Source organism: Drosophila navojoa, chromosome 2 (genome assembly GCF_054131105.1).
Source record: "Drosophila navojoa isolate 15081-1374.11 chromosome 2, UAZ_NAV_1.0, whole genome shotgun sequence".
Lineage (NCBI taxonomy): Eukaryota > Metazoa > Arthropoda > Insecta > Diptera > Drosophilidae > Drosophila > Drosophila navojoa.
The window spans coordinates 28,326,009-28,353,610 of NC_142890.1; the positions used below are offsets into that span (position 1 = coordinate 28,326,009).

General features: G+C 43.4%; 1 protein-coding gene across 3 annotated transcripts in view; it reads left to right on the forward strand.

Annotated features, from left to right (window-relative positions):
• The window catches only part of hth (Meis homeobox homothorax), a 160,742-nt gene extending 142,452 nt beyond the window's left edge, over nt 1-18,290 (forward strand). For all 3 annotated transcript variants that reach the window (XM_089258150.1, XM_030386799.2, XM_089258157.1), the window contains 4 exons: nt 5,970-6,118; nt 12,364-12,440; nt 15,061-15,119; nt 15,284-18,290. In XM_089258150.1, the coding sequence (XP_089114276.1) occupies nt 5,970-6,118; nt 12,364-12,440; nt 15,061-15,119; nt 15,284-15,444 (446 nt within the window). In that variant the 3' untranslated portion in view covers nt 15,445-18,290. The remainder of the gene's footprint in view (nt 1-5,969; nt 6,119-12,363; nt 12,441-15,060; nt 15,120-15,283) is intronic.
• The last annotated feature ends 9,312 nt before the right edge of the window (nt 18,291-27,602 follow it).

A 27,602-nucleotide genomic window follows, 5' to 3' on the forward strand; every position in this document is an offset into this window, starting at 1 on the left:
AACATTTAATTAAGTCATTCGGCAAACACTTTAAGCTTTATTAATTTGCCCGATCGCATAAAAGTAATGGCTACTCATGATTGTCCGAGCCGCCGAGATGTGCGACAAATCCTCAAGCGATCGAGCGAGCGGGCAAATTAATTGCCGATGTTTATCACTCACGGCGTATTCAATAAACTTTTCATAAGCAATAAATGCGCTTGGCTTAAAGCGGCGCAGGCGTATAAATCATTATAAATGCTCTCTGTATGTGTGTGTGTGTGTGAGTGTGTGTGTGTCTTGGCTAATGAGAGTGAGATCGGCAGCAGCAACACTTTGGAGGTCTCACTTGGCTGGTCGACACAAGTGTTTGTTGTTTAGCCACCCACTTGAGAGGCAACAACAACAGCAACAACAGCAACAACAATGACTATGACAAAGAGGAAGAAGCTTTTGTCATGCGTGAGCTGAGCAGCGCTCGGTGGCTCGCCGCGCTGCCTCAAGTGGGCCAAGCTCGAGCAGCGCTGAAGTGTTTGCATTTCTTTGAGCCGACTGCTGCAGCGGCTCATCTAGCCGTGTGACAAAACATTCAGTGGCTCAGTCGTTGTTGTTGTTGCTGCTGGAACTCGAGTCGCAGGATGCCACCCAGGGCGTTGCTGATTTCTCTTGACATGTTTTGAATTCAATTAGCTAAATGCCTCAAGTTGCTCAAGGCTCAACGGCTCTCGAGAAAGCCGCAAGTCAATTGCTTCTTGCCATTGCTGCCACGAGTAGCTGCTGCTGCTGCTGCTGCTGCTGTTGCTGCTGCTGCTAGCTGGTGTTTATTATTATTAAAAGCGAAACTCAATTAGTTGGCCAACCCCATCGAGACGCTCCAAGTTTTCTTCATCATCTTCTGCTTCTGCTTCTTGTGTTGCTGTTGTTTCTCGTGCCTAGCTGTGAGCTTAAGCAGACTTCCGCCATGTTTAGTGTTCACCGTACGGTGGTTGGCGGCACTCAGGAGGGGCTGGCAGCCATTGGAAAATGATTGACAGACGATTGGCATGATTTTGTATAAACAAAAGCCCCAAGTCGAAGGCGCAAAAATTGTTTAAATGAAAACTCGCACACACACACGCACGCACGCTCACACCTACACATCATGTGAAAATGGAAAGTTGGGGGTTTGGTTTTCATTTTCTGTGTGTGCGTGTGTGTGTGTGTGTGAAGCGTCTAGGAAAAAGTTTATTTAAAAACTAATTGAAAACTGCTTGCCACGGCTACGGTTCGCTTCTCCTGCTCCTCCTGCTTCTGCTGCTTCTGCTTCTGCCAGCCATGCATAGACCCCCCCACCACCACCACCACAGCTACAAGTCAAGTGCTACGCGTTTTTGGCCTGAATTGAGAAAAACAATGCTTGTTCTTTTCCGTTCCGTTGTCTATTTGAAAGGCAATTTGTTTGTTTTCCTGCTGGCCACGCAAACAGCATGGAAAAGTGCATTTCTGTTATGGCAATCGAAAAATGCATTTATAACATATTATTTCTATTTATTATTCCAATCAATATCTCTGGCTGTTGCTGTTGCTGCTGCTGCTGTTGCTGTTGCTGGCCATAAAATGCCATATTTGCTTGTTTTTCCAAAAACCCAAAAGTTTTCTCAACTGTCAAATTAAACTGCCAATCGACTTTTTTGTGTTGTAAAAGAAAACTTTTAGTCTGCAGTTGTTTGTGTTGTAAATGGATTCATTTTATTTTCATTTTTATTTATTATTATTAATAAACGCATTATTATTGTGTTGAATTAATGTCAATTAAATTTGTTTTATTTAATAAGAGAGTTTATAAAAGATAGTAGACCAAATCATTGGGTTAGTTTATTTGAAATTTTAGGAATTTAAATTTTTTTCTTTTTTTTGTATAACTTGTACAAAATAGTTTAACGAATATATTATGTATGCATTACTCTGAGAATTTAGTTGAGTGCATTATATATGTAGATAGTTTAGTGCATTCATAACGCTTGATAAAGAGTCTTGAATGCCTGGGAGAGTGTTTGTAAAAGTTTCCTTGAGTTGTATTTCATAAAGGCGTGAGTAGATTTGAGGTATACTATCCTTCTTTCGTTCACCATGTTATTTTACCAACCATAACAGCCTTAGTTATGTAATGCTCATGTTAACATCAAGTTGTGTACAGCTTTTATCTAAAATAGAAATGATTTACCAAAACAAAAGTCACTTTATAGGATAGTTTCGCTGCTTGCGCTTTCAGTTTATTTGGAGTTATTTAAAGTGTTTTTAGTTGATGGTGTCAGGCAAATCGAATCAAGTGCAGGCTTTTAACAGATGGTCAAGCGTGCTGCCATTAAAAGCATTTACAACATTTATAAGTAGTCAACATGCAGCGTTGTCAGGCGGCCGGGCGGGTGGACGGTTGGGCGTGGCTGCTGCAGCGTCTCCAGCTCCGACTACGTTGATGGTTTAGGGGCGACATCTGAGCGTGGGTGGGTTTACTAGTGGGCTGTGGCTTGCCTTGCCGCTCTCTCCCCCTCTCTACCCCCCTCTCTCTCTCTCTCTCTCTCTCTGCTTCTCTGGGTGGGTAAGAAAAGCCAGCAGGAAACTAAAAATGTTTTGTATGTCCGTATAAAGGAAAAATCGCAAAATTTACTGCAAATTGGAATTTTGCGCAATTGTAGAAAAAAAGAAAGAAAGAGCGGAGAGCTGAGAAGAGTAGAGAGAAAGAAATGTGGCAAGCAGGGCAAACGAACTAACCAGCCATCCAGTCAGCCAACCAATGGCAACTGTAGCTAAACATTTTCTTTCTGCCCGAGCAGGAGGCGCGGGGGATGGGTAGGGGGCAGTAGGAGCTTTGCCTTGCAATAATAACAACATACGTCTGTCTGTCTGTCTGTCAGTGTGTCTGCGGCAAAGACGCAGTGGCTCCTGCATCCTTTGTGCTTCGTCCTGCCGTCGCCGGCGCTTTAAGCCAATAATAAATAAAAATGCTTGTTAGCTCACCACCCCCATCCCCACCCCCACTCGCACCACTGCCCCCACTCGGTGGCAGTGGGCAATGGCAATGGTAACGAAAATTGCGACGGCATCGAATTTATTTGCCCAACGCAAACTTATTTAGGGAATGCCAGAGAAGAGGGTGCAGGGGTGGGGCAGAGGTCTAAGGGCTGCTTCCATAAAGTCGCCAAAGTTATAGTGAAAATTAATTAAGTTTTGCGCTGCGCTTAACAATTCAATTAAAAAACGAAAGAAATGAAGAAACTCTGCGGCGCTTTATCGTCCCGCATAGCAAGTGCTACAACAAAAAGCACTTTGGCCGAGCAGCTACCCAGTCCCACTCCCACTCCCAGCTCCAGTCCCATTCCCATTGCCAGTTCCAGTCCGAGCTGGCCCAATCTCTGTTACACGAGTGTGCCGCCGCTCAAGTGCCACAAGTGCTTTTGCACATCGTTATTATAACAATAATAAGCAGCCGCGTCGCTGGGCAAAGATTAATTGTGTGTTTTGGTTTGCCAGATCCCTGCCACGAATCGAATGTAAAATTGGAGCACACAGCCAAAGAAATGACTTCGATTCGAGTGCGGAGAGTGGAGAGTGGAGAGTGAAGAGTGAAGAGAGGCCAGAGTCGAGAGTCTTTGGCGCAAAGTGCAATCCACTTGAAGGAATTTACATATCAGCAGCAGATACCGACGGCACCAGCATTCCGCCAGCAACAGCAGCAGCAGCAGCAGCAGCACCGGCTCCTCCCTTCCTGCCCTCCCCTGCTGCTCTGTGGATGTGCCTCAATGTTGCAGCCAAATGCATTAATCAATTTCATGTTTTCTTAAGCGCGCGCCCGGCGCGATTTGAGTGCTTCGCGAACGATGCCGCCTCTGCCTCTGCCTCTACTCCAGCCCCTGCCTCTGCCTCTGCCTCTGCCTCTGCCTCTACCTCAACGTCTTCGTCTGCGTCTGCTGCTGCGTCTGGGGACGCTTTACGTATGAGTGGAATAATCAATTTCGAGGATCATAAACAACTTTTAATGAAGTTGTTAAGTGCCAGCAGCTAGTTGCTCAATGCGCCCTGCCTAAAGTGCAGCTCGCCCGATAAGCACAAGCGCAAGAGCAACTGCATCCATAATGGGCTCCAATTCCAGCTTCGCTGACTGCTCGCATCAGAGTCAGACTCGGAGTCGGCGTCGACGTCGACGACGACGTCAACGTCAGCGTCAGCTTCCTCGACTGTCCAGAGCGAAATACCATCGCAATCACGCATTTCCATAATTGCTAAATTATGCAGAGCGCTCCACGCAGCTTAGTGGAAAGGCGCGGCCCCATCCAAATGGCCAACAAGTGTGCCTTTTGGGGTATTCTTTTGTTTCCGACTTTTTTGTTGGTTTGTTTGTTTGTTTCTGGTAAATTAATTTTATAACCTTTGCTGCATACACTTCTGAGAGTTTCTTGTGCTCACTTCCTTGAGGAGGAGGAAACAAACGTTCCACTCTTCGAAATGAACTCGAAATCATTTGCCTAGCACCACGAATCTTATTTGTTTTTCTATTAGATATACATGACTTATATGTATGTAGAGCATTCGGTATTCAGTTCGAGTTTGTTTTGCCTTTGTTTTATGGTCGTGTTTAGAGAATCAACCACACCACTGGCCAAGCAGTCGAGCACTCAACAAACGTCTCCATCGGCGACTAAATTAATCAAAACGAACTTCCGGTTTACGCAAAATGGCGTGAAGTCTGCCACCATGAGAATGTGTATATGTGTGTGTGTGTGTGTGTGTTTTAGGCATGTGCTACTGTGAAAATTGTTCGCTGTTGAAAATTAATGAATGAGTTAACTGAAAAATTAATGAAAAGCCAGCGGGCCAAGCAGCTACAGGTGAGAGGAGGCTTGTGACGGTGGAAGGGCGCGGAGGGTGGGGTGTGGCCAGCAAAGGTGTTGTGCGAAAGATAAAGCATGGAAAATTTATGAAGCAACCGCAGGGAGAGGAACTCGCTGTCATAGAAGCTCGCCTCCAAGTTAGACATTCATAGACGCACCATGTTTGGTGTTGGGAAATATTTGTTTTGGCACACTCGGTCGGGTGGGGCGGGGGTGAGTGCGAGAGGGCGGGGGCGTGAAATTATGCAATATTGGAGCAGGCATAGCTCGTAGGGTACTGTGGACCTGGTTTATTTTGTTTGCATGTGCGCAGCCATTTGGGGCTTCCTGTTTGAGGCAGCAGCAGCGGCAGCAGAAGAAGAAGCAGAAGAAGAAGAAGGCATTTGAGTTACTTAAGTGTAACTAAAACTTAAAGTAAACACACAAATAACATACTTAATATTAAACAAAAATATACAAATTCATATAATGTGGCTGCCGCTTATGATGACGATGATGATGATGATGATGATGGTGATGATGATGATGCCGAAAACAGGGAAAACAAATGCCATAGCGGAAGCGCTTCTAGTGTGTGGGGGGATGTTGGATTGTTCCCATGCAAACAAAAGATAAAAGCCCCAGAAAATTTAAATTAACCGAAAATTATGCATGAACATTACCAAAAGGCAAAGCCGAAGCCGAAGCCGAAACCGAAGCTGAGGCCAAAGCCTGAGCCAAAGCCAAAGCCAAAGCCAAAGACTGCGTATGACAAATATTAATTTTGTTTATAAACCACAACGAGCAAAGGGTGGGCAAAGGGGGCGCAGAGGGGCACTGATTTGACTTGTCTTAAACGGCAGCCACAAACAATGTCATCCATATGATTATCATTATGTTTAAGCAGCAGGAGGCTGGCTCGCTGGCTGCCTGCCTGGCCGGCCTGCTCTCGGCCTGGCCAGAGACAAGTAATGTTATTTTATGCTCACTTGACAAACATTGTGAACAACAACTGCAAGCAAACAGAATTGCTGAGCTAGTGCTCTGACAATATTGACATTGTTTGCTGTGGCCGTTGTTGTTGTTGCTCATTTTGAAGCTGACTAAACGTAACTCCTGCATCTCTTCTCTTCTCTCATACAGGTGACGCCAGCAACGCAAGCATAGGCAGCGGCGAGGGCACCGGCGAGGAGGACGACGATGCGAGCGGCAAAAAGAACCAAAAGAAGCGTGGCATTTTCCCAAAAGTGGCGACAAACATATTGAGAGCGTGGCTGTTTCAGCACTTAACGGTAAGTCCAATCAGCAGCGATACACCTGCGACACACCAATGGGAGCTGCAGCTCTCCCCACATCTTATCGCAATCTGCAGCTACATTCGCCTCTGATACACGGCTGATAAGGGCTTAGTTGAGCCATATTTGAGTTTTGGCCACTGCGATAAGATTAGTTGGCCCAATAGCTATTTTAGTTTCAGTGGGCGTGGCCGAGCGAGCTGCCATGCGTTGAGTGGGGCGTTGCAATGCAAAGTACCACCCCCTCCCCAGCCCGTCGAGTAGTGGAAATCGATGATCCACTCCGGCGACGACACTCAGTTGACTACGCCGGAATTTATAAAGTCATTCGACTGCTTATCTCGGTGTTAGGAGAGTGGACTAGGCAAACGAAGGGCCAATATCCGAATGGGCCAGGTTGGCAGTTGGGCTTTGGCTTATGGCCTGCTCAATGCGCCCAATTAGATTTCCATTTGAGCCATCAAAGTGCGGACTGTCCCCAAATGTGGCACTAAAACCAAATGGCCAGCAGCCGGCCAACTATTGAAACGGAGACCTGACCAAATCAAAGCTCAGAGCGGAAAGTCCGGCCAGCCGGATGTGTAATACAAATAAACAGATTTGTTATGCGCCACTTTATGTTAAGCAGAAGCAGCAGCAGCAGCAGGAGGATGAGGATGAGGATGAGGAGGAGCAGGCTGCGTGCAAGGGTTGTATAGCAGAAAAGGGCTAAGAAAAAAGTGAATAGAAAATGGGAACAAACAGAACTATAAGATTTTATGCGCTACGGTCAAGCGACTGTTAAGGAAGTTCAAACTGCTGCGCCACAGTTTTGGCCATTAGCCACATTCGCCCTTCGCTTTGCGGTTGCTGCGTATGTAAAATGATAAAAATCTAAATGGAATTTTGTAAAAGTGTATGCACATGTGTGTGTGTGTGTGTGTGTGTGTGTTTGTGTGAGCTAACGACTGACCATGCCCCGATAAGCAAACAAATCGGAAATTAAAGTTGAAGTTTGACGCTGGAATGTTTATCTCTGCTCGGGTCCAGCAGCGAGTCTTGAGTTTTAAAATGGCTTAGCCTGGCGCATCGCCACCCCCATTAGCCTAGCGCCACACACATACACACACACACCAACCCACCCACCCACAGCCACCCGCCTCTGACATTGATGGATTGCCGTTTAAATCAGCGCATCGCTCATGTTTGCCCGGCTAAGGCGTCGCCGTCTGCTCCGTCGTCTGCTCCGTCTGATTGCGGCTCGACTTTCACAGCCTCTGGCGGATGTCTGCATATATCCTTGACTGATTTTTTTTGCTTTTCTTCCTCTCTCTCTCTGCCACAGCTCTAAGAGCTTAATGCCATTAACAGTTTGGGAACATTAGGGAAATTGTTTTTGCTCGAACTTAAAGTTCTTTTGTGTGCCGAGTCGCATTTAGATAATGCAAATGCAATGTTTGCCAATTTGATTTATCGCCCGACTCCAATTCCGATTTCCATTGGCATAATTAACAGTTTTCCAGACATCGGCTGCCAAGTGAAACTCGATGCCAGCTCGTCAGCCATTGCCATGCGGATGGCGTATGGCGTCGCCTGCTGTCCATGGCGACGATGGCGTTGCTAAAGTCGTTAAAAACCAGACCCCAAATAAGACGACGACGACGACGACGACGGCGACGATGACGATGACGTTGGTGCTAATGAAGTGCACTGCTGCAGTCGACTGCTGCAGCAGGAGGAGGGAAGCTAGGGGCAAAGGGAATAGCGACTGCAGCTGCAGCCCGACTGGGGTTGGGTTAAGCGCACTGGCTGGCCAACCAAAAACAAAAGCCAAGCAGACGAGGGCAATGCAATGCATGGCTGCTTTGTAAACGTTGTTGTTGCTGTTGCCATAATTATGGCAGGCGCGCGAATATTTTGTTTACATTTGGCGCGCACTGCAGGCAACGAGCAAAAAGTCGCATTTCGCGTGCTCCGCCTACTCGCTGCCTGCCACATGTGCCCCGTACCGTTCCCCGTGCCCCGTTCCCCTGTCCACACCCCATTTCCCCTTTGCCGTTGCCAGTCACACATATGCCCAGCTCCCATGCAGCTCTTTCCATGCGCGAGTTTCTTCCGGCCGACGCTTGTCGGCCTCGGCTCTTCGATTCAGTTTGTTGCCGTTTGTTGTTGTCGGCCCACTGCAGAAGTAACCCCGAAAAAACAAAAACGAAAAACCGTCTGCAAAATGGCCAAAACGTTGCGCTGCCAGCGTTGCATTGTTGTCAGCGCTCTCGTGTTACATGTTTCAGCCCAGGAGGCGCGACGGCGCTTGGTGTGTGGCATGTTTAGCGCGCCGGGCCAAGACGAACTCAAGATGCGCTACGCTTGACGTTGACGATGTGTGCCTCAAGCCCAGCTACCATTTAAGCGCATCAAGCATAACCCATGTCGGCAGGGGTTAAAAAGAAAAACAAGGAAAGCACCAAGTGCGGCACTTTAACCCTTGCCCGCGGCCTCTTGTGGGCTCAGCGCAGCTCGGCGCAGCTCTCCTACCTTTGTCAGTTTCTTGACCCTTTTGACATACGCACACACACACATACGGTGGCCGTAGGGCATCTCTTCATGTGTGTGTGTGCTTTGACTCGCGATTGTTGCAAATTATTTTCTTTCTTTTTGTTGCGCCAACATGATGACGCCGACGACTCTGAGTATGAGGACAAAGTTGCGATTAGTGTAGTTCCTCTAGCTGTACCCCTGACTCTATTTGTAGCTCCACTATATCTCTATCTCTGCCTATACGTCTGCCTCTACCTCTAGCTCAAGCTTTACCTCTACCTCTACCTATCTCTACCTTTACCGCTACCTCTTGCTTTACCTACATCTTCAGCACCAGCTCTACCTCTACTTCAACTTCTACCCCCTCCTTCCCTCTCTCTCTGTTTGTCTCCCTCTTGGCCTGCCATGCTATCTCGCTTTTCACTGGAGTGGAAACACTCATTTGGCTCTGTTTAGACATGCAGTGCAACTGGAAAAAATCTTCATAATGGCTGCCACAGGCCGACGTCGACGCCGTTGCAATTTTCACCGACGTCGCAGCAATTTGCAGTGGCGGCTGTTGCTGTTGTTGTTGTCGCTTGTTTCACAAATGGCGTCGCATTTGGCGTTGTTAATGGCGGCGGTGGCGGTGGCGGTGGCGGTGGCGGCGTCTCTGGCCGGTTGTACGTGTGCATTACCGAGCCAGAGCCAGAGCCGGAGTCGACGTCTTGGGCTTGTTGTGCCATGTGTCACGGCATTGCAGTCATGTTGACATCATGTGGCCAGCCAGAGCAGAGTGAGTGAGCGAGAGCGGGACAGAGGGAGAGAGAGAGAAAGCTACAGGCCGCAATCGAGACATAGGCCTATGCCCGAGGTTTGCTGGCACTTGTCGACATCACTTGAGGGGGAGCTGAAGGGCTGGCACCTAAATGGATGTGTGTGAGTGTCTGTGTGTGTGTGGTGATTGCTTTAAATTCATTTGCCAAGTTTAAATAAACACAACACGAGCGAAAATATGTGGAAAAAGTGGAGCGAGTTAAGCGACAAGCAGACAATGGCAAAAACAGTGGCCCCTGCCCCTAGGCGAAGCCAAGCAGCAGCAGAAGCAGCAGCAGCAGCAGCAGGAGGCGGAGGCAAGCCAAAGAAGACATGGCCAGTGCTGGCGGGCTGACGGGCTGATGGGGGGCAATGCGAGGCGGCGACATGGCAAAAGCAACTTAAAGGCGTGACAGTAATTAATTATTTTGTCGTATGGTAAATTAATAAACCAAATGGACTTTGTTTCACTTGACATGTTTGCACTCGCCTGCTTGGTTAGCTGCACCGTCTGTCTCTCTGTCTGTCGATAGTTGTGTATGTGAGTGAGAGGGAGTAGGGGTAGGGGTAGGGGGGATGTGTGGTGTACGAAATGCATAATTACTTACATTAGCGTAATTGGCGCACCACAGCGTAGCTGCTGATGGAGCCACCTTGAGCAGCTGCAACTGCAGCAGGAGTGGCAGCAGGAGTAGGCGGCCAAATGAGAGCAGCGCGAGTTGCGACAGGCATTAATGCGCCTTTGATAAGCCACAGACAGGATGATAATGAACTACTGGCTGAATTGGCTGACCGCGAGAGGGAGAGATAGACAGAGAGAGAGAGAGAGAGAGAGAGATAGAGTAAAGCATTGCCTAGTATATATACAGATGGCAGTGCAATAATGCCAACCTCAGCCAACCATATCCATATGCATATGCACATTCCGTTCTGGGTAAAAGCATTTCTCTAAATAGATGAACGCCACAAAGTATGCTATAAATTCCATTTTAATTTACCTGCATGTAATTTATGCCTTTTGACTTCTTGAGCATTTTCTAACCTCCTGGCAACGAGGTGCAGCAGCAGCAGCTGGAGCAGCAGACTGTGAGTGGAATCGTAGGTCTGGGTCTGGGAACATTGCCATTGGCATGTCCATTGCATTTACATGGACATCTACGTTTATTTGTCAATACACAAATTTCATATACTAGTTTTCGTATTGGCTATTGTCAAGAGCTGAGCTGCGGCGTGGTGGGCGTGGTGCGTGGCCTGTGCAGGACAGCAAACAAATATTGCTGCCGGGCAGCCAACACGTAAACACATAGAGATAGAGAGGGATAGAGAGGGGGGAGAGTGAGTAAGATGCATACACAATATCTACAACAAGACAACACGCAAAATTTATTAAACACAAACAATAAGGCGAATGCATTAGAGGAGCAGGAGGCGTCGGAGAGGGGGTGTGTGGCGACAGACGACAGCCCAGAATGGGTGTGCACGGATGTGCAAGGACAACAAGGCAACTAAATTGCATTACAGACATTACGCAGGACATGCAGGCCAAGCGGACAAGCGGACAGACAGAGAGACAGACGGAGCGACAGGCAGTGGATAGCAAGACAAGCGACAAGGATGTGCTGCGTTGCACATTTCGCATGGCATTCGAAATTCCTGGCACTTGAGCACTTGCATATTGAATACCGAATGCACGAACTACAGCAATATATATATATATATATATATATATATCTATATATATGTAATTTAGTATATAACTATATATATTTATATGTATACCTGCATCTGTATACAAGTGACAGTCCATATATTGTACTGCCGAGAGTGTGTGTGTGTGTGTGTGTGGGGGGCTAAGAAAACGGTAAATTTCAGCAGCAGTGGCACAACAATTGCTTCCTGTGTGTAAAGGCAAATTGCATTTGCAGACAACTGCGAGAGCGCCGTGCCGCATATCGCTCAAAAGTTCAATTGCCGGCAACCGCAAAATCACAATACACAGACGGACGCACAGACAGACGAGCAGGAGTCGTCGGGAATTGAGGCAGTGCCCTGACGAGTGCCAAAATTGAAACGCCCACAGCTGCCGGAAATGTTGGCCGCACCGCCAGAAAGGGGTTAAACAAAGCGAAACTGCCGAAGCGACGCATGCGCCAAAGGATCGCGTCGAACAGAACAAAAGGCGAAACCAAAGCCAACAGATTGACAGCCATTTCCGTCAGCGCCAGGTGAAACCTCAGCCTGACTGCGGCACAAACTCGCATTGAGTCAACATTAGAAATCAGGCGACAACAAGAGCAAATAAAACAAAAAAAAAAAAAAAATAGTGAAAAAAATGGAAAATTGTAATAAGCGCCAGCCGATTAGATTAGCTGCAGAGCGAGCCATGCGCGCAGGAGGCGGAGGTGCTGCTAGTGGGAGGGGCGCTGGCTTCTATTTGCCCAGTGACGCCACTGTGGCGGCGCGCCGGCTGCAAGATTTATGAGAAGCTTCGGCCAGCCCCAGTCGCAACTGCAGTTCTGTTTCAGTTTCAGTTTCAGTTTCTGTTTCTGTTTGCCTATTTGGCGCTACCGAAAAACGAGCTGCATCAAAATTGAGGACATTTTGAGTGGCAGCGCCTGATAAGCGAGCCACTCACTGGCCGCAGATTCAGATAAGCAAAACCAAAACCAGAAGCAAAAGCAAAATAAATAAAGCCCAGTTGGTTCAAGTGCAGCAGCGCCGTTCGCTGACAGGTTAAATTTCTCCATATATTATTGTTTATATGCCCATTGGAGCAGCCCTCGCAATGATTGATCGACGTAGCTCCACTTGCTGCGGCCGGTGCGCGGGGCTGCCAGATTGTAAATCTTCCAGGCTTTGCCCTGTTAATTGAATCGTGAGCGCTGTTCGTATATTAATAGAGCTTTCCATTTCTGCTTCTCTCTTTGCAGCATCCCTACCCATCCGAGGACCAAAAAAAACAGTTGGCGCAGGACACCGGCCTGACGATACTGCAAGTTAACAATTGGTAAGTAAGAAGGTGCCACAATAGACAAGCTGATCATAGATTGATAGTAAGCACAGCCAGAGATCTGTGAGTGAGTGCAGCTCGATCTGCAGGCAGATCCGTGTTGGCTGTGCCACACCACTCGAATGCAGGCCAGGCCATTAGTTGCACGCTTTATGGGTAGCTAGAGCCCAGAGTCAGACAGCTCAAGGTATCAGCTTACAGAGAGCAGGCCGAACCAATTTATAAGGCAAAGAGCTGGAGCAGCTTGAGCAGCTGAAGCATGCCTGGGTCCATGAGATGTGGCAAATAAAGTTATGTAGTATGTTGCACGACGATGTTGCTGGCAACGGGACAATGACAGCCGCACAAATCCTAGCCAATGTGGCAAGCTCTCAGGCCGAGCAGGCGACTTCATCAAATTTTGCACATTATGCGACATGCTGCAGAACCTGACACCTGGCAGCCAATGCAAAAGACAAGACAGGCCAATGGATGCACAAAATGCAGTCAGATTTGAGAATGTGCGGAGAGAGAGAGAGAGAGAGAGAAAGGGGGAGTGGGTTGGGACAGAAAAGCTTGAGCGCCAGTTAAAAGCGTTGCTGAATCTTTTATGCAGTTGCTGGCCCCATGTCTGGGCCATGGAATGCTTTTAAGCAGGGACAGGCCATAATAAAATCTAGCGAGAAATGTGTGAGCCGCATTTGGGGCCCGCCTGGAGTGGGCTGGGGCTGTGGTGAGGGCTGCTCTAACGCAGGCACTCAGCTCAATTAAATTGAATTTCGCGCTTACTGAAGCACACTGCAAATTAACAAATACGGCGGCCAGGACTGGCAAGGACTTGCAGGGATCCCTTGCCCATTTCGCTTAAGCACGCAACGCTGCGTAGACAACAGCGATAAGACAGGGACAGACGAGGCGGAGGCAGCAGGTCAAAAAAAAAGTAGTAGATGAAGAAACCGAAAGAAAAAGAGAAAAGAAGAGAGAGAGAGAGAGAGAAAAAGGCAACAACCTTAGCAGAAAATAGCAAAATAAAATGTTGACACTTTTGGTTATTTATGGGCTGGCAGACGACACCTTCGCCAAAGCACTAATCCATGGGGAATGGCCACTGGCATCGGGTGGTGCCCAGCGCCCAGCGCCCAGCACCCACCACACACCACCGGACTAAATGTGTATTTATTTTGCGCAATTTGCGGGGCAAACAGAATGAAAGAAACTGCGTAAGCAGCAATTCAAATGACCAAAACGAGAGTGAGAGAGGGAGCCCGAGAGAGTGAGAGAGTCAGAATGGGAGAGAGTAAAAGTCCATTAACACCCAATAGGAATAAGAAAGAAATGCTGGAGAGGCACAGTCGGGCTTGCTTACGGCGGTAATCGAAAAAGTTTTCTGCTGTAGCCAAGTTTTAAATATTAACGCTTACTTACAGCTGCAGAGCTGGAAAAAAGTTATAATTGTGGCGTAAGTACATAAATAACGCTGCAAATGTGCTGCTCAGTTATATTGTTGTTATTGTGCTGGACATTAATGTGGGACATGGCATACGGGAATCTGGAATGTGGAATGCGAATGTGGGTCTGCCTGAAAGCATCAACTGCCTGCCACACGCCACAGAGCGCGGATGGCCGAGGAGGCAGCCAATCAACTCAGCAGCCAGCGGCCAAATCGATTTGCAGCTTACATCCTCTCACAGTTGCTCTCTCTCTCTCTCGCTCGCTCTCTCTCTCTCTCTCTCTCTCTCTGTCTCTTTCACTCTGACTTTAGCTGGCTGTCTCTTGAACTGTTCCAAAAACGCAACGGAACTCAATTCCATTTTGTCGTTTTGATAAACGATTTCAGGGCGTTGCAACAATTTCCGCCTCAAAATGAGCAACTGAAATGAACTGCAAATTGAAAGAAAAAAGAGAAGAAAAACACAAACCAATCCTTATACATATAGTAGAGAGAATATATTTATATATGATATGAGTAAAGGATTTCAGCGGAAGCTTTCGGAGCATTAACCTCGGCTAACTTTCAATGAGGTTTGGCTAATGTCTGAGGGGCTTGTTATTATTTTAGGCTGTGTATTTTTTTGCCTTTTTTTTTATACTTACTATTCGAGTGTGTGTGTGTGTGTGTCAACCCATGTGGGTAAGCGACTGTCACTCCGCTGAGCTGACTGTGGCGATGGCGGCTTTTTGCTTTAATCATTTCATTTCTTTGGTCTTTTCGTCGCTGATCCTTCACGCAGCGGATCAGCTGCGGCAGCGGCAGTGGCAGCGCCGCAACTGCCTGCTTATTATTTCTTATTGCATTTATTAAACGACAATCATAACCAAAGTCGGCATTGGGCTTTGTAAAGCCGGCTGTCGGCCATTCCATTCCCCAAACTCCGTTGCCGAGTCGAGGCTCTCCTCCACTCGCCATTGATGTGGCCCGACTGTCGCAGCAAAAAGTGTGACTCTGGCCAAGATTTGGTTTAGTTTATGGCTAAGTTGCGCACATAAAGCAGGCTGCTGCAAATCCCTGCAGTCGCCAGCAGCCGCAGCAGCAGCAGCAGCCGTCGCTGACATAGTTTATAAATAATTCATAAATCCTGTCGCTGTCTTGCGCTTAATTAAAAACTAAAACAAAAATCTTTGCTCGACTCTTTCACAGGTTTATCAATGCGCGACGAAGAATTGTGCAGCCAATGATCGATCAATCGAATCGAGCAGGTAAATATCCAATTTCCACACTACAAATAAATAAAAAAAAAATCCATAACTATGAAATAGCGCAGAGCAAATAAACACCAATTAGAAGCTTTGTCTAATTTCGCACGCAATTTCTAATTATGCGCATTTTTTTCTCTTCTTTTATTTTTTGCAACTCTCAACAGTTTACACACCGCATCCAGGTCCCTCCGGTTATGGTCACGATGCCATGGGCTACATGATGGACAGCCAGGCGCACATGATGCATCGTCCGCCCGGTGATCCGGGCTTCCATCAAGGCTATCCGCACTACCCGCCCGCCGAATACTATGGACAGCACTTGTAATCCAGCGCCGGCAACGGACACGGCGCGACTGCGGAAGCCTCAGCTGGATCCTACACCCACATCCAAACCCAAGCAGAAGCGGCGGCAGCGGCGGCGGCAGTGGCAGCGGCAGCAGCAGCAGCAGCGGCAGCAGCAACGACAGCGGAAGTGGAGGGCAATGGCTGAGCGTGCCCGTAAGCGGATGTTGAGAAGCACGCTGACAAAGCGACAAAGCCAAAATCATAGCTTAGACCTACAACTACAACAATACTAAAGCAGAGGCGAGGACAGAGACAGAGAGACAGTGGCCAGGACCCTTGAACCGTGTAACTTACAAAACCGAGTGGCAATATCAGTCAAGTAATAGATGAAGTAAACACTGTAGTAAAATCTAAAAAACAAAAAACCAACAAAAAAAAAAAAACAAAGAACAAAAACAAAACAAAATGCATACACACAGAGGATATTAGCTAATCGAAAGGCAGGCGCAACAACAACAGTATCACTAGCATCCACAGCAACATCAGCAACAGCAGCAGCAGCAGCTGCAGCAGCAGCAGAAGCAACAATTTTGAAAGAAACTATTTGTGTATACCTTAAACATACATAAAAACTACACATGCAACAAAATAAATAATAAAAGCAAACAAAATATATATATATGAAGAAGAGAAAGATATTTATGCATAAACAAAAATGAAACGCTTAGATATAAGTTAAATAAACAAAACAGAAGCCAGACACACACACACTCACACACACAGCGAGATTGAGAGAGAGAGAGGGAGAAAGAGCAACGAAAGCTTGCTAATTATATTTGAGTTATGCAAATTTTACTTTCGAAAAGCTACAAAAGGCAAATGCAAAAATATATTTCAGAGCATGAATTTAGGCGCAATCCAAAACGAAATAGAATTTACAAATTAGGCTAAAGCGATTTGGTTTGCTTGGCGAGCTAGTTTTGTTTCATTTTTTTGTTTGTTTATTTGTTGTTATTTAACATGAATTTAGTAAATGCGCCACCCGGAAAATCGCCGAAGAAAATTGAAAAACACACACACACACACAAATAAACAGAACGGAAAATTCTTCGCTAGAGTTTAGTTTCTTTTTAAATTACACTTATAACAAGTCAGTTGTAGTAAACGCTTTTGTTCTTTTTTATTAGTTAGTGTTTAGCATTGTTTTTACGTATGCATACAAGTGTATATATATACATATATAGTAAACAGCAACGGCAACTAATTAAACCTAATTAATACATTAATTACCAACTATTTACTTATGTATATGCCTATGTCTTATATCCTAGGTTAAACGCTCTAATTTAAATAAATTGAATTGTTTTCTAATTTTACGCGTTGCAAAACTTAAGTGAAGAAAAACAGAAAAGAAAAAACAATAAGAAATTGAATTTAATTTTGAAATGAAAAAAGAAAAAAAAAATTGAAAAAATTAAAAACAAAAATATTTTGAAGTTGATTTAAATAATTTGGTTCTGCTTGTGTGTATTTGTAGTATTATTTCCAAGAAAATAAAGAATATATCGATTGATCACATATATATCTATATATATATGTAAATCTAAAGATGAATACACACACACACACACACACACACGTACATACATACATACATACAATTATAAGCATACATATACACATACACAATACAGATACAGATATAAATAATAATAAATTATGAATAATTTTAAATTGTATTTTTATTTATGTATTTTAATTTGTATGCGTTATATTTAGTTACTATTATTATTATTATTACATTTACTTAATTAATGATTTAATTATAAAAACGTGAATGATGATTAAATGATGAAAATAAGAGTAAAATGCATATATGAAAAACAATTGAAAAAATACGATTTCTGGTCTTTTTATTTCGATTTCATTTCGTTTTCATATGGCTTTAGCACTTTCAGCCGCTTCAGAAGCTCCCAATTGAATCTCTTTATTGGATACATACTGACACCCACATACAAACACATCAACACACTCACACACACACGTATAGAATTTATTCAGAATAAGTTGCAAAATATTGTTTAAATTTATAAAATTGAACTGAATTCAAGCACAAGTGCGTTTAAATTGAATTTACACAGTTTTTAGAGTATATAACAATCTAAAATCGTAACGAATATACGTAAATGAGGAAGAGAAACAAACTGAACATTTAAGTGTTGTATTTCATTTTGGATCATACTGTAGCAAGTGTAAAAATTGTGAGTACCTAGGAATATTTTTGTTCTCGAGCTCAATGATTAAAATGCAGAGATCATTTAACTTAAATTAACTTATCCTTACCTAATTAGGATCGAGAGAGCTTCTTTCGCATGGAAACTCCTAATTTCATTAGCAGACACTACCTACTGACTACTGTCGAAACAATCACTCAAAACGTATACGAATCTTCTCAAAGAATACACCATTTACTACATACATATAAATTATGCTATTGTTTCGCACGAACAGAAAATTTATTTACAAATTGCTAAAGGCAAATGTTTTTTTGCAAGCCCTAAAACGAAAGAATCAAGCGAAATGCAAATGTTTTCTCTAAAAAAAAAAAAAAAAAAAATAAATAAAACAAATACAAAATTATACGATTTATGCATTGATAGTAATATATTAGACTTAACGCTAGTTAAATAATCAACACTATTGACTTGAGAAACGATTAAACGCAAATTGTACAGAACGCCTTAAAAAGAAAACTAAAGAAGTAAAACCAAAGCATGGAATAAGCGAATGAAGTATACGAGTCTATATATATATATATATAGAATATAAACTATAAATTGCTAGATATATTATTATTAATTTTTAAAATGAAAAAAAAAGCAGAAACATACATAATTAATTTAGTAATGTACATCTTAAGCAAAGGAACCAAAGGCAATTTGATGGAAATGGCGAAAATCCAGATGTTAACATGTTGATGGCGAAAAAGAAAAACTCTCGGAGAGTGTAAAACCCTTTCAGTAGTTTGTTTTCTGATCTTGAATACTTCTCTTACTTTTCCTACATTTTATATATACTAGCGTTTGTTCTCCTAGAGTCGGCATGCTACCCGAAGAGTATTTCCATTGAACGCTTGTAAATTGAAACCGCTAAAAGACGATGTTAAAAGTGAATATAGATGAAAGTAATTTAGAAACTCAATTATTTCGTATCTTGGTGACCGCTTGCTTGGCATTTTGAAAGTGCCCGTTATGTGTCAGTGTTGATAAGCGTTAAATTATGCTTAAAATAAATAAAAACTAAATTAAAAAAAAAAAAATGAAAAGAAAATTAGAAATAAATGCTATCAACAATTACAAATGAATACATATTGTATATGAGATAATTTGTAATATGCTTTTTATGTTTCAACTTTTTTCGTATCAGAATTTAAATTAAAATGTGATTTTTCTCGAAACTTTAATGTATACGCCGTAAATATTTAATATGATTATTAAGGACAACAGCAACATTTATTACGATGATTATATTTACATACATACATACGTATATTTAATAGATATTGTACATTTTTGATAGCCTCTCATTGAAAATATTTTGTAAATAGCGCATGCATACATTATAAACGGAAAAGAAAACAGAAAACGAAACGAAAATATGAGAATATTATTATTAAAACTGTATTTAATGCTAGTTGGTGATCACCGAAGCAAATGCAAACCCTGAGCATAGACTAAAAGTGCACAAACAATTTATACAACTTTCAACTTACCCACGCGACAGCATCGGAACAAATAGCAGAGCAAACGACACAGCAACACAGGAGGCATAGATAGAGAGAGCGAGCGAGCGAGCGAACAAATGAGCGAACGAGTGAGCGAAAGGGACAGACTGTGTGTGCGTCAGATAAGAGTTAGTAAAAGAGAGAGAACTAACTCTAAAAAGTTGCAATAAAAATGCAAAAAAAAAAAGAAGAAAAAACTAAAAATAATAATAATAATATATTTATATAAATTAAATAAATGTTTGTGCGTGTAAAAATTAACTTTAACTAAATTCCTAGGATTAAACAAACAAAGAGAAAGAAAACATGACAGCAGTGGATTAAAAAAGAAGTAAACGTAATTATATTAAAAAACACAAAAAAGTATCATTAATTTAATAAACTAATTGAAGCTTCTATGTAAAGAAATAAAAACAGAAACCCTAAGATTATGAGCATATTGGAGAGGTAAATAGAACAACAACTTGAAGGAAGAGGAAGGTGGGAAAAAAAAAAGAAATTACGAATTATGAGAAAATATTGAACATAATTTTCAATTGTAATAAATTATGAAATAAAAGATTATGAAAACCTATTCGAAATGATGCTGTTATTATTTTATAATTAGATAAATCTTCTGATGTCAGACAACTGTTGGGGTCGCGAGATATCTCATATAGACTGTGGGAATTTCAGACACTCGAAACATTTGGCAACTGACAACTGATGTGGGTGTCCGGTCGCAATTTGCCAACTGTCAGCTGGACAACTGGATGACCGTGCCCCGATCTCGCTGCCGATTCCGATCTGGATCACAGCTGACCCCAGGCCGGCGAAGGATGAGGTACACCAATATGTCTCGCTCACCTTCGCCCGCCAATAATTGAACTATAATTGCCTGGAACTCGGCTGCGATGCGGGGCACACGCTTCCTTCCACCTTAGCCTTTCGTGACCGACAGACGGCATTAGTTGGTGTGAACTCTATATGCACCTTTGTCTCTCGTCTTCGTTTCCTATTTGGCTTCCATTTCCAATTCCAATGCCGATTCCACTTCAATGGCACAACAGCTGTGCGGATTGCCACGCACACACACTCGCACACACGCATGCAGGAGTCGCACTCGCAGACGCACGCTTGACCAACAAATTCAATTAATATTAATTAGCCAAGGTGCTGAGCTGGTTGCTCAGCCTGTGCGCTTTTGTTTCTCTCTGTCTCACATACAAACACACACACTCACGCACTCACTTGAGCACAAATGGAGTTTTAATCATTTTCCAAGTGTGAAAATTAGTTGCGTTTAAGTTGCCTATAATTAGTGACTCGCCACACACCCGCACACACACACACATTAGACAGTCGGAGGCCTGGCCGTTTGTGACACCAGCCAACACCCCCGCCTCTGAGGCCCGCCCTCGGTCCGCGGCAGCTGTAATTACTTTTACGAGCTGTTTACAGCTGCTCCAAGCAGCCATTATGCGGTGGCTAACAAAATTTTCGCTGTCAATTTTATGCAAATTTCTTGCGTTTATTTAACAAAGTTCCAAAGTTTTTCCTTGTCGCGCGTTGTCCACCTACATAAAGCTCTTCATATTGTACACTTGTGGCAATTGCACTTGCTCCCTGTCCCCTGCCTTCCGTCTCCCGTCTCCAGCCTCCTGCTTCCTCCTCTTCCGCTTGCTTCCATCCCTGTCTGACGTTGTAATCTGGCGCTGCTTTTAGTTTGTTGTTGTTTCGAAACTTTAATTTATTTTCATTGCGCATTTTGATGCTCGTAATTCCCTCGTTATTGTTGCCTCCTGTCGCCTGCTGATGCTGCCTCCTGTTCCTCTGTTGTTGTTGCTGTTGTTGTTTTTGTCACGCTTGGTGTTGGCATCATTACATTTTGCCATTGTATTGTTGCTGTTGCTGCTGCTGTCGCTGTTGCTCTTGTTTTGCATATGAATATGATTTGAGAGCCGAGTGTGAGCATTGTAAACTGCGCTTACAAAAGCCACAGCCCCGTTCGGCGTCTCCCTCGCCCTCAGCCCTCAGCCCTCAGCTCAGTCGCCGGTCGCAGTTGCAGACAAAGTCTTCAGCCCCTTCTCGTGGTGGTTGTTATTTTAATTTCATTATATTTTCCTTTTTTTTTTGCAGCCAAGCTGTGTACACTCCACTTTTATAATTTCAAAACAGATTAATGTTGCGCATATGTGACACCATTTTATGCGACGGGTTTATCTCTTTTATGGCATCATCATCATCATCATCGTCGCGGACTCGAAGTCAGAGTCGGAGTCGGAGAGTGTGTGCAGGCTAGGCAAGTGTTTGGGCATGCATAGGTCTTCTTTTTTTACCAGCAAGGGGATCAGTGGGAACTTAAGTAGGAATCAGAGTTCACCTTAATGTGTGCCAGATCAAAGCAAATAAAAAAGGTGTTCAACTGAAAGTAATAACGGTTAATTTTTATGTATCTGTATCTGTATCTGTATCTGTATCTGTATCTGTATCTGTATCTGTATCTGTATCTGTATCTGTATCTGTATCTGTATCTGTATCTGTATCTGTATCTGTATCTGTATCTGTATCTGTATCTGTATCTGTATCTGTATCTGTATCTGTATCTGTATCTGTATCTGTATCTGTATCTGTATCTGTATCTGTATCTGTATCTGTATCTGTATCTGTATCTGTATCTGTATCTGTATCTGTATCTGTATCTGTATCTGTATCTGTATCTGTATCTGTATCTGTATCTGTATCTGTATCTGTATCTGTATCTGTATCTGTATCTGTATCTGTATCTGTATCTGTATCTGTATCTGTATCTGTATCTGTATCTGTATCTGTATCTGTATCTGTATCTGTATCTGTATCTGTATCTGTATCTGTATCTGTATCTGTATCTGTATCTGTATCTGTATCTGTATCTGTATCTGTATCTGTATCTGTATCTGTATCTGTATCTGTATCTGTATCTGTATCTGTATCTGTATCTGTATCTGTATCTGTATCTGTATCTGTATCTGTATCTGTATCTGTATCTGTATCTGTATCTGTATCTGTATCTGTATCTGTATCTGTATCTGTATCTGTATCTGTATCTGTATCTGTATCTGTATCTGTATCTGTATCTGTATCTGTATCTGTATCTGTATCTGTATCTGTATCTGTATCTGTATCTGTATCTGTATCTGTATCTGTATCTGTATCTGTATCTGTATCTGTATCTGTATCTGTATCTGTATCTGTATCTGTATCTGTATCTGTATCTGTATCTGTATCTGTATCTGTATCTGTATCTGTATCTGTATCTGTATCTGTATCTGTATCTGTATCTGTATCTGTATCTGTATCTGTATCTGTATCTGTATCTGTATCTGTATCTGTATCTGTATCTGTATATGTATCTGTATCTGTATCTGTATATGTATCTATCTAGTTAGTTAAATATGAGATCGTCTGTCTATATATGAATTGAAATAACTTTAAAATATTGTACATCTTGCACATAAGCCCAAGTTCTCCCTTAAAGCACAGTGCATTCAGGATTTGTATTCACAATTGCATTATGCCGCCCACAATAGAGCTTCGCTATGATGGGAATGAAATTTATACCAAATCAGCTTGGCTAATTTGGTTAGCTCGGTTTCTGTCGGCAGTGCCAAAATCTTGCTTGAGCCGTGTCCATTGTCTTTTGTAATGTGATACGGAGCCCATTCAAGCCAATGCTGTCAAGCTATCCATCCACTCATTGGCAATGCCTACGGCTATGGCTATAGCTGTGGCTGTGGCTGTGAGTGTGGCTGTGGCTCTGGATGCGAGCTCAGTCCGAGGCTCATTAATGCACTTTACATAATCGCAAAATCATTCAGACAACGTAGACGACGATAACAATAAGAGGCAACGCGACCATTCACCGACTACAATGGCAAAGCCAGAGTCAGAGTCGGAGGCGGAGTTGCAGACGGAGTCAAAGTCGAATCGTATTTGAATTTGGGAGTGGGTGCGCCAGTTGCCACTGACAGAGCCAGAGCCAGAGCCAGACCCAGAGCCAGAGCCAGTTGCCAGTGGCAGTGGCAGTGGCAGTGGGTGCAAGTAAAAGAAATGAATTGAAATGTTTTCGGATAATTTAAATGACTTAAATTATGTAAATTGTCGCTCCAGACAAAGGCTATGCAGCTCAATGTGATGCGATGAGATGCGATGCGATGCGTGGTGCGATACTCGCGCTTGTCCCAGTCCCAATCTAAGTTCCAGTTCCTCATTGTCAGCTCTTGTGAGTGTCGTCTCTTGAAATGCAGTGCCCCAGTAAATGCGAGTGTGTTGGGGGAGGGGGAGGAAAAGTGAATGGCAATCGCCGCCGTCGTCAGCCCGCACTAGATTCACTTACAAATTTAATTAAGTTCAATTGAAAGTAACACCATGGACGCTGTCGCTATCGTCAGCGTCAGCGTCAGCGTCAGCATCTGCGCTGCGCTGGAGGAAGGAGGTAGCTCCATGTGGATTCGTTGACTTGGGCCATGTAGCGACAATCCAAAACTTTGTTTTGACAATTGATACAATGAAAAATTTAGAGCGATTAACGTGCCGTGGCGTGGCCCGGTCTGGCCTGCTCTGGCCCGGCTTGGCCTCGCCTCGTCTCGCCTCGCCGCACTGCGTGGGCCTGTAATAGCCTCCACAGATGTCAGGCGTTGGAGCGTTGGGGCAGCTTTGACTTTTGCCTCGTTTCGCTTTACACTTTCATTGGATCTGTGCACTTGCCCCATATATGCGGCAGCTGTAGCATTCCTGGCATAATTCGTATGTATGTAAAGGCAGCCTCTCTATATGCCCATCTAGATGACAGCAGATGCGTGTGTGTGTGTGTGTGTGTATCCGTATCTATATCTGGGCCTCTGTATCTGTTGATGTCTAAATTTACATAATTGAATTTGTTTGCTTGATTGTCGAGCTGTCGATGCGCGATGCCGTGCGGGAGGGCACTCACTAAAATGACAATTGCTAGTTCCGGTCGTTTGCAGTTTGAAGTGCCATTGACGCAGCCGACCGCAGCGACGGAGAGGAGGGCGGCGGCAGTCGGGAGGCGGGCATCGGGGAACGGCCCTCATGGATGCCGCCAGCAAAAATCAACGCAATTTGTCAATAAAAATGTAACTCTAACAGATTGTGAAGTGTGCGAATGTGCTCAAAACAATCGGCGGGCATAAATTATAGTCAATATATTCGACTAACCCACTGTGATTGTATGCGTGTGCGAGTGAGTGACTGGAGCAACTGCAAAATACGCGAAGCTTCTGTGACTGCGGGTAGCCCTACTCCTGTTATGCGGCATGCCCGGACTGCTTGACTTTAATGGGTATAATGATTTCCAATGCAGATTAAACGATCCGATTATGTGAGGCACTTCAGATTCTCAAGTGCGCTCGTTGCCTCTCTCTCTGTCTCTCTCTCTCTCTCTCTCTCTCACACTCTCTCTCTTTGAAGCACTCGTAGACCTGAGTTGATTGTGTGTGAATTCACATTGTAGATAAATGAGTTACTATTAGGCGGAAAGAAGATGAGTACCAAGAAGAAGAAGAAGAAGAAGAAGCTGAGTAGATATTTATACTACGGAAAGGCTTAAGTGAATTACACTCGAAATTTTATACAAATTTCAAGTACTTTCAATGCAGTGTAGACTATATCTAATTAGAATTAATCATATACATATAGAGAACTTTACATATTTACATGTCTGTATCCCGTATTCTCTTATGCTGGTCAATAAATTGTTCCACTCAAGTCGGAAATTCGCAATCAATTTTAATGCATTCGACTGCAATCAAAAATGTTTGTTGTCTGCCAGTTGACTTTTGGCCAGGATTTTCATACATAACTTACAAGACACTGGCCACGCCCCAAGAACGCCCCCAATGCCATTTAGTCAGCCAGCAAAAATAGAAACGAAGTAAATTCAATTGCGAACTAAAACATGACGCAAACGGACAGTTTTGTAAGAATGCATTCACATTTATTTAGATATTGCAGATAAAGCCAACATCGACTCATACCTACATATGTACATACATATGTATATGTATGTGTATATAAATGTAAATTTAAGGGTCTGTGGCACGCTGTGCAGCACAACAAATCGTGCATCGATTGCACTTTGTGGCAAATACTTTGCGCATGTCAACAAATTTGTGTTTTCTGTGTTGGCAAAATTATAAAAGTCGCAATAATTCCTTAAAATCTTTGCATATTTTCAAAGAGAGATAGAGAAAGAGAAAGAAAGAGAGGTAGTTATAGTGAGAGATGGAAAAAGCCATGCTGCATTGTTGTCAATAATGATGATTATGATGATGATAATGATGATGTTGCTGCTGCTGCATTTTATTTTATGCTTCCTTCCGTTTTTAAGACGAACTTTGCTCAGAACTTCTTCTTGCTCGCTGCTCCTCTTCGCACTCCGTCCGGCTCTATCTGCAGTCCACGCATTCAGTTTTCGGTAGGGTTGTTTATATATCCGCACTTAATGCTTAATTCAGTTACATCTGCTCTGCTTCGCTTTGCTTTGCCAGCGACGTTGACAATGTTGTTGTTGTTGTTATTATTGTTGCTGTTGTTGCTGCTGTGGCTGCTGCTTCCATTGACAATGACATCATCATTATTGCGTGCTCAGCTCCAGCTCCAGCTTCAGCTTTAGCCAGGATGGTCCTCCTCTGCTTCTTCCTCTTCTTTCTCTCGTCTTGGCTGTCACATCTTTGTTATATTTTTGCGCAAAATAAATGAAGTAAAGTAATATTATTGCACTTAGACCGCATTAAGTTGTACGTGGCAATCTGTGCTGGTGTCGCCGCACTATCTGCGGAGGGGACGGCTGGGCATGGCATGGGATTTACTTAGTTTTGAAATTTAAGTGCCAAGGATTTTCTACGAAATTAGCCAAAGAAATGCCAAAGGCAGCGACAGCGACAGCCACATAGACAGAGACAGAGACAGAAATAGAGATAGAGATAGAGACAGGCAAGACAACCCTGTGCTAATAAAACCATAATCAAGTATACGCACTTACAGCTCTGCCTCCCCACACTCCAATTAGGGTTGCCCCGAAAGCAATCCTCTCTCTCTCTCTCTCCATCCGTCTCCACCTCCCTCCCTCTCTATCTGTATCTCTCTCGCCATCTCACTCTGTTCTCGCTCTTCTATCTGCTGGCATTTCGGCGCAGTTAACAATGGAAAATTGCTGTTGACATGATTTTGCACTCTGCATCGACTGCATTCGGCAATTAGATTTGTCTCTCTGCCCTGTCTCCCCTGCACCGCCCCACTCCGCCCTGCTGCTGGGTATCAGTATCAGGCCCTGGTATCGGTGTGGCTCTGGCAACACATTTTGGTGGCTGCCATTGCAAAAGTGCAGCGCTGCAGTTTTCCATTGCGTAATGTGCGGCTGTCAATTTGTTTGAATTATTCGACGAGCTGCCGCCCTCCTCACTGCTGCCCTCCCCACTGCAGCCCTCAGATGTCAGTAAAACGGAAAGCGCTTTTAATAAACTCTCGAAACAACTCGGGAATCGCCCCTCCGGCTCACCAGCTCAACAGCTCAGCAGCTCAACAACGTCTAGGTGTCATTTATGCAACAGTTTGTGTTTTATGGCGCACGGCCGGAGCTCCAGGCCCGGGCACTTGACCATTTTTGGTGGGCCGGTCACTTTTGCAGGCCATAAAACTAAAATATAATTATTGCCAGGGCTTTTTACTTTTTATTTTTGAAACCTGCGGTCTTTTACAACTCTGCGCTGCAAAGGGTGAAGGCTGGGCAGCGGGCAGTTGAGCAGTCGAGTGGTTTCAGGTCTTAATAAATATGACGTCCAGTCGTTAAACGCCAATGCTCTATAGGGTATATGCTATAGCCAGGCTTATGACGGGGTATCTTGGGCTACAAGTGTGCCCTATACATAAATATAGCAGAATATAAAATTAAATTTTATAACTTCAATATAAGGTATACATTTCGATTCACTAAGTTCTTATTATTCATGAATATTTTTATTATTTAACAAATTTTGAGTTTGGAATAGAATGTATTTATTTAGATATGAAAAATATTCAAAATTATTATTATTATTTTTTATTTTTTTATATATTTAAGGTATAAAAAACATTTACATTTAGTTTCTCCTTATTTTGAATAATACAAAATCTAAATATTACAAATAAATATAGGTTTTATTATTTCAGGATTTTAAATTTTTTTAATTTAGATACTTTTCTTCTTAATTAATCCTAATTTTTCAAAAAAATTTATTTAATTTTTCTCTTTGCTAGTTAAACATGTTTTATATTTAACATAATAAGTCAATAATGTAGATACTCATTTGATGTATTCTAATCCTAAATTCAAGTGACAATATTGTCATAGGATTTGTTAATTAATAAAAACAAAGTAATCTAAGCTTTTGCAGCTT